We start from the raw sequence: 10563 nt of genomic DNA, 5'->3' as shown, positions 1-10563 counted from the left end.
GAATGACCTTCTATTAACTTTTAAATGTCCATTGAAAAAAGTAGGTAGTTGTCAGGTAGTGTTTCAGGCATTCAAGGAATTAGAGAAAGTGTCGAACATTTGCTGTAAGGACTGAGCAGTTGATTGGAAAATGTCATCTAGAAACTGGGTTATAATTTCCTGGACATCCAGGACTGTCTAACTTATGAATCTTAGGGAGAGGAAACAACCAACTACAGCAGGGATTATCTGCGGTGAGATTGTGTGGAATTGGTGAAGTGCCCTGCTGAATGGTATAATTAAATCTAGGATTGAATGGAGGTCTACAACTGGAGTGATGCAAGAGCTATTCTGCCTGTGTAGTAACAGGAACTTGCATAATTGTTTTCCTCTGCCCTTTTATCTTTAAATAAGCCACCCCTTTTGCATTAAATTCTAAATCTCCTTATTTTGTAGATCACATTTTTAGTAGTAGTGAATTTTGTTAGTAGCTTCTTATTGCAGGTACTTAAAAATAAATAATTATATATTTCACTAAGTCAGTGCGTGTGTGTGTATATAGTATTCCTGTCTATTTTTTGTTATAAGCATATGTGTGTGGTGAAGCTGAAGTTGATTCCACTCCATAGCTTTTACTGAATATTGAGTTTTTGCAGCCATCTTTGGTTCAACGCCAGGTTGTCTTTAGTAATTTACTTTTACTACCTTTCAATATTGAATTCTTTTTTTTAACAAGGTTTTTGATTCCTTTTGTAGTCGACACAAAAAGAAACACAAACATAGAAAAGGTACTGTGTTAGGCAGTGGATCATTTATGAGCTGGATTAAAAAGAGCTGCAGTTTGATTGGCCAGTCATGGTGCAGTTGTTGGTTCATTTGCCCCTTTCTGAGCACCTGTGGCTGTTGGAGCCCCTGTGCAGCTCTGCAGGCAGCCGTAGTGAGAGGAAAAAGCACTTGTCATGGTGATTAGCAGTGTTAAAAAAAAAACCTTTTAATGTTTCACACTTAGAATGCTGGATGTACATGAAATAAACTAAAATAAAATTCCACTTAAAAAAAAATGATAAATTGTGAAACCAAGAAAAATTGACTGTTATATTTACAAACAAAACATGTACACCCTCCAAAGATCAAATAATAGCAATATTTCACAGCTGTAAAGCCTATGAACATGACCCTCTCCTGTAGGCAGTGTGGCCCCCATGGCCCCTATTCCTTGTTGCCTCGATAGGTGATGTTGGTGAAAGTGGATGTTGCTCCTTTGTAGAGAGGGTTGTGGCCCTAGAACCGAGACAGGTCAGAAAAGAAGACAGTGTTTGAGACTGCAGCCCAGGCTCACACCTGACCGACCCAGTCATCTTCACAGGGTCTAAAGTGGAGGAGCTATGCAGTGGGTACTGGAAGCCAGATGTGGTCATGATAGTCATGTGGGAGTGTGAGGCTACACATCTCTCCGGGACAGCCTAATTATCATGGCATCATTTCAAAGCCCAAAGTACCCTGGGGAGTGGAGGCGTTCCTTTGTTCTGTAGGCAAAACAACATGCCACAGCAAACAATAAAATCATACCACCCACATCTATGATTTACCGGGCTGCTCAGAAATAGTAATGTCTGCGTTTGTAATTTTGTGAGCAGGGTGGTTGTGTGTGTGTGTGTGTGTGTGTGTGTGTGTGTGTGTGTGTGTGTGTGTGTGTGAGTGTGTGTGTGTGTGCATATTTTCTGGTTCAGCCCATGTTTGTGTGCATGCAGCCCATCAGCCAAGTTGGTGTTGGTGGCTGGATGAGACGTATTTGCAGGTAAAAGTAACAGAGCTCATTCTAAGTGATCGTGTGCACGCTGGCAGGGCGCCGGGCTCACCGTGTCCCACTTGGCTTGGGCCCGCTCCTCCTCAAACTTGGCAAATTCACGGCGGTCATTGATAGTGACCAGCAGCTTCCAGATGAGCAGGGAGACCAGGCCCAGGACCAGTATTGCTCCTGCCACCGAGAGGAGCACCACCAGGATGTCCGGGCCTTTAGGGCAGTCTGGGGGAGAGGTTGGGTGAAGAGTCATGCAGAAACAGCTTGGCTAGTAAATCTAACATGACAATGTACTAAGAACAGCTTTTTGGCATACACATATACAATATCTCTAAATACTAAACGCTGACTCTGAATACTAAATGACACAAAGGCTCCTGTACGATTTCACTCCTTAGCTGATATCCACCATCTGTCAGTCTCTATATGCCCCTTTATCCTTCCTGTCTGATTACATGGTGCCTACAGTGCCATGTCAGCGTGTTGCACAGTAGCCTGATGCCGTTTATGGCCTCACTCTGCCACTCGGGCTCCTGTGTGTGCTGCAGCGCTGTGTGTGTTGTGTGTGTGTGTGTGTGTTGTGTGTTGTGGGTGTGTGTTGCTGAGTAATTAATGGGGTACATGTTGAACATGTGGCTCTGTTAAAGGAAAGGGCCAGACTCACTGCAGGCTCCAGGCTTTTACAGGCCTCATGACCCACACACTGCCTACGGGCTTGAGCAGGAACATTCTCTCTCTCTCTCTCTCTCTCTCTCTCTTTCTCTCTCTCTCTATCTCTGTCTGTGTGTCTCACACACACATGCACACACATGCACCACCACCACCTTCACAATAGACTATGGACAAATAATTTGTCCTGAAATCTATATTTCTTCATTCTTATTTGTTATATCACAGGAAAAGCAGAACTCTAGATCACACAGCATTTAGTTACACACAAAAACATTGTCATCCAACCAGCAGATGCTGTTGCATTCATGGGTCCTGCATATGTTCTTGTTTTCCCCAGTTTGTTTGGACCTTTACCTGGCTCTTTCACCACATACAGAACAGACTTCCCACTGTTGTCCTCGTAGTACTGGAACCTCTGCACACAGTCCTCCTCATCCTTGTAGGTGCAGTTCACAGCATTCTTATCATGAAAGACTGTAAAAAAGCGGAAAATGAACAAATTACACTATCTCCTTGAGACATTCAGGACTAATCTAACTTTAGATTAGTACAGAGCACCATACCCAGATCATCAACCAGTTGGATTTCATCTCTGCAAATCCGAGCACAGCTACCATCCTCAAAAAACTTCCCTCTTTTAAAATGCTGACACTCCACACAGTCCCTTTAGAAATTGGAAAGCAATCAACACAATCTCTATAGATATCAGAAAACAACTGGTACAAGCACTCAATTTCATTTTAAAATTTATAATTTCTGCATAGGTGAGGACCCAGGAAATATCTAAATTCTGTAGTTCAGTGTAGCCTGATCATCTGATTTCATGTTTAGAATTAACTAATCATTTCATTTTAAAAGATACAATCTTGGTGTCACCAGCATGCCTTGATTTGTGTAAAACAAAGTGTAAAATCAAATCTGCACGTAATGTTACTGCAAGACAATCACTATGGTTATGTATAAACGTTATACCTGAAGTTTCAGTTTGACAGGACAGTTTGACAGTTATGTAAACACTCATAGCAGAACCACCTCAAGCAAATGATACTGTACATCTGGCTAAGCGGTTTCAGCTTTCTGTCTGTTGAGAGTAAAGCTTACTTAAGCTTCACAGAGCACAAGAATGGCTCAGTTTATGTCAGATGGGGAGAATTCCTAGTGAAAGAAATTTGTAATTTATTGGAATTTGGAATGGTAAAAGTCCAGGGCACACTTTGCATATGTACTGTATATTATGTGTTCTGAAGAACAACATTAACCTACTTAGAAAGAAACAAGTTATAGGTTCCCTGGGCCTTTAAATAACTGGTATGTATAAGAGGAAGAAGTAGCTCATGATTATGTGTTCACTCACTTTTTCATAGAGCAGGCGTCAGGACAGGTGGGACACTTGTCACAGGTGGATCCATAGGCACCAGGCTGGGTACACTCACACATCCCACACACACACTGGCCACGGCCACTACACAGCAGACCCAGGCTGGACATGCAGGTGTCTGTGCGGCTGGAGCAGTTACAGTTCTCGCCAGTCCAGTCAGGGTCACATTGGCAGAAACCACATGAGCAGATCCCATGACCTAAGGAACGCAGAATTAACGCTTAATTATGTAAGGACTAGAATGGTGAGAGTAGTGGTGTGTTGCCAGTCAAATTCAGGGTGGCTGAGGTAACCGATATCTTTGAAATTAATCAGAAGACAGCAAATGTTGCTCAAGCCTTGTGTTGATGATTTAGTGACACCCATAGCCTTGTCTAACACGCAGAACGGTTTCATGGGAACAGGGTTTGGACCTGTAATGTTTTCTATGAAAACGTATGTCTCTGTGTTAAGAAAGCCTTCCACGCTTGAGGAGAAGCAGAGCTTTCTACTGCATCTATGCAATCTTTATGCAGGTTACACACTGTTGTCCCAGGTATAGATTGCAGCTCATGCCAAAATACATCAGTCTCCAGTATATCTGTATATTTCAATATACAGTATATCAAAAGCAGAATCTGGCTGTTGAGAAATCTGTGGAATTTATGTGAATAAGCAAAATTATTTTCTCTTTCATTAACATTTAACTTTTCACAGAACACAGAGAAAATAGCAAGACTGGAAGGACTGACAAGGAATATAAGACAATATATAACGCTAATGTCTGCATGAATGCATATTTACCACAGTTTTCAAAACATTCTTCACTTCCTTTTGAGGATAAATCCAGAACATCAGGAAACCAGAAAAAATGAACACAATGGGCATATCTAGAAAAAACACCCCCCAAAAACCAAAAAATAAAACCAGCCTGTACCCAAAGACAAACATTTCACTGCCTGTAATCACCCAGGCCACAGAAAAACAAGCCCGCTGAAATGATTCCAGCTCAGTCAAGCCAGACAACAGTCTGTTCCTTCACCGGGCCAGCTATTTTTGTGCTCTGACATCATCAGTGCATGACAATGCAGTAAGGCATTTTTGCAATAATCACTGGGCTTTAGGGAATAGAGTAAATAGGGCCTTACTTGTGGTGTGGTAATGGGGCTAAGGGAGTGAGGTTGTTTTAAAGGAAAACACAGCGAAGCACTCTGTTACTTAAAGTCAGACATCTCTACACTGCCGACCACAGCAGGGTAGTTAACACTTGACAGGAACATGAAATGGTAGCCAGCCATGTTTCTCCCTATGGCACATGGCCTGAAGCGCTGGACCGTGACCCTGCCCATAACACCCCCCCCCCCCCCCCACATATAACCCCTCCCTCAGTGATCCTGCCCATAACTCCTCCCCCGCACCCCTGGCAGTCCAGCAATCGCCTGAGCCCGCACACACCTCCACTCATCATGTTCCCTTCGCAAAAGCAGCTGGCTCGCACGACAGAGCCAAAAGACATCCAGTGTTATTGCAAGTAATTCCTCACACATGAGGTCCTCATGAAACACGGGAGGGTTCTGCACCGCGAGGGCACTCCCCAACTTAGACCAGCTATACCAGCAGAGGGGCGCGAGAAGTAACGGGGAGTAACGACGGCCAAAAACGCTGCGCCGTATCGGCTGAGAGGCCACGCGTGCGGGGTAGAAATAAACACAGTAATGACAAACACATGGCCAGATGCCTCGTACCTGAGCAGAGCTCTCCTTTGTACCGCAGGCAGCTGAAGTCATCACACTCGCACCTCTTGCCCCACACCTGGCCGAAGTCGTTGCTTCGGCACACGCACTGGCCGCACACGCAGTCTCCGCGGCCGCCGCACACCAGCGCATTGGGTCCGCTGCACGCGTCCTGCTCGCCGGGGCCGTAGTCGCCCTCCGCGCACTCGCACCGCGGGCCCAGACGTCCCGGGTGACACAGGCAGATGCCGCACTCGTAGGTACCATTGCCGTGATGGCAGACGGGGCTGCCGGGCTGACCTCTGGCCTGGCACTTACACTCGCATTCAAAGTGGACAGTGATCTGGAGCGTGTCCTTGAAGCCCACGGGCTTGATGGTAAAGGTCTTGCGCTTCTCCTTGGGGCAGCCCCTGGCACGAGCCTCCACACTGAAGGACACCTGCACGGACATGATGGACAGTCGCTTACGCTGTGCAGGAACAGACGTCAGATGTGGCAACAAACGCATGAGGTCACAACGAAGGCTTCTGACTGAGCAAAAATTGGTATTTTGTGTGTGTGTGTGTGTGTGCTTGTGTGCTGTGACTTTTAACCCCTCAAGTCCTGGTGATGAAGGTGGAAAAATCTTGATGTTATATGGAAGCGTTACATGGTGACTCACAGAGACAGGGCAGAAAAGTACAGGAAACAGACACAGCTGATACCCAGATATACTGAGTAAAATTACTGAAAACATTTCCCCACCCATCCTGTAACAGTGCATGCGTACGTGTGTGTGTGTGTGTGTGTGTGTGTGTGTGTGTGTGTGTGTGTGTGTGTGTGTGTGTGTGTGTGTGTATGCACATGTGCATGTGTGTGTGTGTGTGTGTGTGTAATCATTTACTAGGACAAAAAGCAGAGGCAACTACACCCACAAAACAATATGCAAGTCATCTATGTGGGTGAGTGTACACCAGAAAGGCTAGTTCTTCTGTGTTCTTCCTTATTTGGGGATGTGTGAGGACAAATTCCACAAACTGAACAACTGAACAAGGCAGAGTAACGTCATGCTTTCAGAGTACTTTGTGAAAGACATCCTTTCAGAGTACTGAAGCTGAGCAGCTAAAAAATTATATTCACACACACACACACACACACACACACACACACACACACACACACACACACACACACACACACATACACACACACACACACACACACACACACACATACACACACACACACGTATATTTATAGAGAGAGAGATTAACGTTATTCCTATATATAAAAATATAAAAAAGATATTAAAAATGGTAGTGAAGTAGGTAAGTGCCCAGTTTCCAGAGAACAAGAAAGGGAGGGAAAGAAGGAGTGTAAATGAAGAAAAGAACAAGTGTGAAGTGAGAGAAAAGGGCTCTCACTGTGTCTCCTCTCTTGAGCCCAGAGCATGACCTCAGCCCAGGAATGACCTCTCCATTCAGACACGTGGCACTGAAGGACAGACTCAACTCCTCGGGGACATTGAGGAGTTCCAGTTCAACCTTGGAGCGAATTTTCTGTGGTCACAAAACCATAAAAGAGAGAAGAGTCCATTCAATTTTGAAACTTTGCCCTTATACAACATTCATGTCAAATGGTACGTAAAGGTATATTTCAATATCATGTTAAAATGTTTGCACATACAGCGTAAGCGTCTTGAATCAGTTGAATCACATTGTGGGAGTCTTCTGATAGAAGGCCAACTGCTGTACCCGGAATCAGATCGCTGTAGTTCTGTGAAGCAGACAAGAAGGATAATTAGATATTGAGTATAAACATGAAATAAACTTGAAATAAATAAACATTTCAGCAAAAAATATATGCCTTTCAGTCAATATTGCAATCCATACCTTGTACAGTGGCAACACAGTCTCGGTTACTGCAAAGATTAGATTTATATTGTTCTCTGACATTTTCTCTGTGATCAGGGCCAGGGATGGGTAGTCCTAGAAAATATGAAAAAAACTCTTAATATTCATAAAAAAAAACTCCAGGAAGGCACTCTTGGAATTTCACTAGCCTATATGACTGTTGTCTTGCGCTGACAAGGATTAAGCATGACAAAGATGAAAATAACTGGAGGGACTGTACCATTGTTGTGGACATGTTGTAGATGTTGTCCGTGCCCACATGACACTGCCCATCGTTAGGCCGCACAATGCCTGCCAGTCGCCCGTCCAGTGCGATGTGGGACTTAGCGTCCGTGGTAAACACCAGCAGGTGAGAAGCACCTGGACGCCAGCCAATCTTCTCCTGGAAATGAGAACGGACAGTTTGCAAATTAAATACCATGATAGCTATCGGCTTTAGATCGCAACGTGGCCTAACATAGGAACTTTTAGAAATGGCTGACTTTGCACACAGCTGCTTGGAGGATGGCATCAAAGCCTCCCTCTGGGGTGTCCCTGTTCCGAGAGACCTTCTGCTTCTTCACCTCCTCTGTGAAGCGCCTCACTTCTTCCGTCAGTGACAGGATATGCCTGTAGCCAAACTGCGGCTGACACTTGTATTGGAACCTGTAGCCGTTGAAGATGAGAAGATGAGCCATTGTTTAGGTTTGCAGGTTTGTGACACGGGTTTGTTAGAGTAAAGTTTGCTAATATGGAGGGAAGCTACACACTGGCTTTATGATTGGACAATGCTGACAACATGGAGAGACAGCCCATGGTAGTCATGGGACAAATAGCAGGCCTGTTTGGATGAGCTCAGTCTGGACAAGAGTGCCTGTCTGACATGGATCCTCTAATGAAACCACTGAGTCATCACTTAAATGACTACACTGAGGCAAGACTTTAATCATTACATGTATGGTGATATGCTGTTAGATGCATTTTGGTTATGTCACCTAAAGGATGGCAAATACACACAGTGTTAAACCCAACACATCAGGCGTGCAGACATCCCACTACATTTAAACAAACACCACAATCTGCCATCTAGGAAATCCAGGTTCTGGCCTTGCGGGTCACTCACGAGTAGCATGGGTTCTTCACGGCCTCGGGTGGAGAGATGTACATGTATGGAGACAAGGGTTTGTCCACGAAGGCTCCAAAGCCCATGCATAGATTGCTGGTGGTTTTGCTCATCTCCTCCGCAAGCCTTTTCCCAAGAATCACCAGCTGAGACAGGTCGTCTTTCATAGAGAAGGAGAGGTCCATCAGGTAGTACAGGTCCACGGGGTAATCCTCCACCTGACGCACCTGCAGCGTGAAATGCTGGGAGTCATCTAAGCAAGACAAGACACAAATGGTAGAGGGAAGAGTCCTGAGAGTCGGTAACTTACAAACTGTTGCAATGGTCCATATATCACGACACAAAGCAGGTGCACCAGATGTGACGCGTGAGCTGTGTACAGTTTCTCCAATGTTGCATCCCTTGGTCCTGATTAACCGTGGCCCCGTCGTTTGGAGTGTTGAATTCGGGTAGGGTTGGACTCACCGGGTCTCAGTGTGATGTGCAGTTTCTGGGGTTGGATCTGTGTGACATCGGTGGCACCAGAGGCTTTGTCACTCAGAGGTCTGTTCTCTTTGACCAAAAGCTGGCTGGTAGGGTTCTCCAGAGCTCCTTTCTTGCATCCAGCCTCTATAAGGTTCCTCCTCAGGTCACAGCGGGAGGCGCCAGAGGAATTTAGCCCAAACTCCTAATATGACATCATGGGTCCTCACAGTGTTTGAAAATATTCCTCAAATAATATATTGTTTTATATGAAATATCATTACATGACTAGTGACAAGACATATGAAAACAATATACACGAATACACAGCTATCCAAGACACAGTAAAATAATAATTATTTTAGCTGCATTTGTCCCAGAAAAATAATCTAACTAAATTCTGTATATGGACTCATTGTGTGGTAATGCCTAGTGACGTATATAAGTAGGGCACATCTCTGAAACATGTTGAAATGGCTTGACAAAGGTGGTGTGTCACACACTTCTTGGAAACACCAGGCGCAGGAACGGTGCACTGATAAACACTGCTGGCATGTACTGGCTCCTCGAGACGTACAGATATTGGAGCCTGAAAGAAATATGAATATTGATTGTTCTTGGCTCATCATCATCACACACACACACACACACACACACACACACACACACACACACACACACACACACACACACACACAGAGCATTGTAGAACATATATTTATTTTTTATTTATTGTTGAGTCTTGAGATGTACTCCAAACTCATTCCATATAACATTCTCAAGGCATTACATTATTCCAGTTACATGTGGATAAACAGATGTGACAAAAAATGACGCAAACCCATAAGCATAACACTCACATGCATTTGTGGGAGCTCTTATGGAATTAGAGACCACTAATCAGAACTGAACTGTCAAATACACGATAAAGGTTGAATAAATACAAGATCGGCTCCTGCCAAGATAATGTTCTACAATCTACAGGCGTGGAACCGTCTATTGTAAAGGGATGAGTGCACCAGGAGTACAAGAACTCCAAACAAAAAAGTGGAACTGCAAGACAAATATTAACTACACACAAACCAAGTAAAACAACTTTATCATGCTTTTCAGTTCATTAGGTTGTTTAGTTTAATGACTCCTTGGTTGTGCTACATTTTAGAACAAGGACAGTTTTTCAAAAACACTAAAGCACATTATGTAGCACATCTGGAGCTGTTGGTCAGCATGTGGTGTTGTTAATCAGTTACCTAACAGGTCGACAATGTCCCAAACTACCAAAGCTGTTAAAATAAAACTAGATACATTTAGATCAAAACAAAAATGGAAAAATTGAGACTCACCTAAAACACAATCTGTTATTAGTAAAAGGAGATAATAAATCCATACAAACGCCGGTAAAACTGTCATTTTATATGTGTGAGGTCAAATCGCCGCTCCTCATCCGCGCCGTCTCCACCTGGCTCACCTTGTCCTTCTGCGCGAGGAAACAAGCAACAGCAAAAATGAGAAAACTTGCGAGAAGTTCCCCAGGAAAGCAAGAGCGAGGTGGGGCCACTGACAGT

The 10563-nt window shown here is 44.2% G+C and overlaps 1 protein-coding gene across 3 annotated transcripts; it reads right to left on the bottom strand.

The window, feature by feature from the left end:
* Window positions 1-950: 950 nt before the first annotated feature.
* On the bottom strand, window positions 951-10563 carry itgb3b (integrin beta 3b). Of its 3 annotated transcripts, none has more exons than XM_076999743.1 (15): window positions 10342-10563; window positions 9502-9587; window positions 9002-9203; window positions 8537-8789; window positions 7998-8079; window positions 7655-7816; window positions 7414-7509; window positions 7208-7297; window positions 6946-7080; window positions 5555-5981; window positions 3807-4029; window positions 3016-3116; window positions 2807-2926; window positions 1839-2005; window positions 951-1260 (listed from the first exon to the last, which is right to left on the bottom strand). In XM_076999743.1, the coding sequence occupies exons 1-15, from the start codon at window positions 10406-10408 to the stop codon at window positions 1189-1191; spliced, it is 2283 nt and encodes a 760-aa protein (XP_076855858.1). In that variant the 5' UTR covers window positions 10409-10563; the 3' UTR covers window positions 951-1188. The 3 variants fall into 3 exon arrangements, with proteins under 3 accessions (XP_076855858.1, XP_076855857.1, XP_076855859.1); XM_076999742.1 differs by having other exon boundaries at window positions 7917-8079; window positions 10342-10562; XM_076999744.1 differs by lacking the exons at window positions 9002-9203; window positions 9502-9587; window positions 10342-10563 and adding an exon at window positions 8847-8995 and having other exon boundaries at window positions 7917-8079; window positions 8537-8763.

The sequence above is a fragment of the Brachyhypopomus gauderio genome, chromosome 3 (assembly GCF_052324685.1).
Source record: "Brachyhypopomus gauderio isolate BG-103 chromosome 3, BGAUD_0.2, whole genome shotgun sequence".
NCBI lineage: Eukaryota > Metazoa > Chordata > Actinopteri > Gymnotiformes > Hypopomidae > Brachyhypopomus > Brachyhypopomus gauderio.
This window is presented reverse-complemented; position numbering and strand designations above follow the sequence as displayed.

What these genes read in the sequence shown, in the direction of transcription:
- itgb3b (XM_076999742.1), bottom strand. Translation starts at nt 10,408, where the DNA reads ATGACAGTTTTACCGGCGTTTGTATGGATTTATTATCTCCTTTTACTA. An exon ending in CTGTGTTGCCACTGTACAAG is followed by an intron (nt 7,298 to 7,413) that starts GTATGGATTGCA and finishes TCTGCTTCACAG; the next exon opens with AACTACAGCGATCTGATTCC. An exon ending in CCCAAGCCAAGTGGGACACG is followed by an intron (nt 1,261 to 1,838) that starts GTGAGCCCGGCG and finishes TCTCGGTTCTAG; the next exon opens with GGCCACAACCCTCTCTACAA.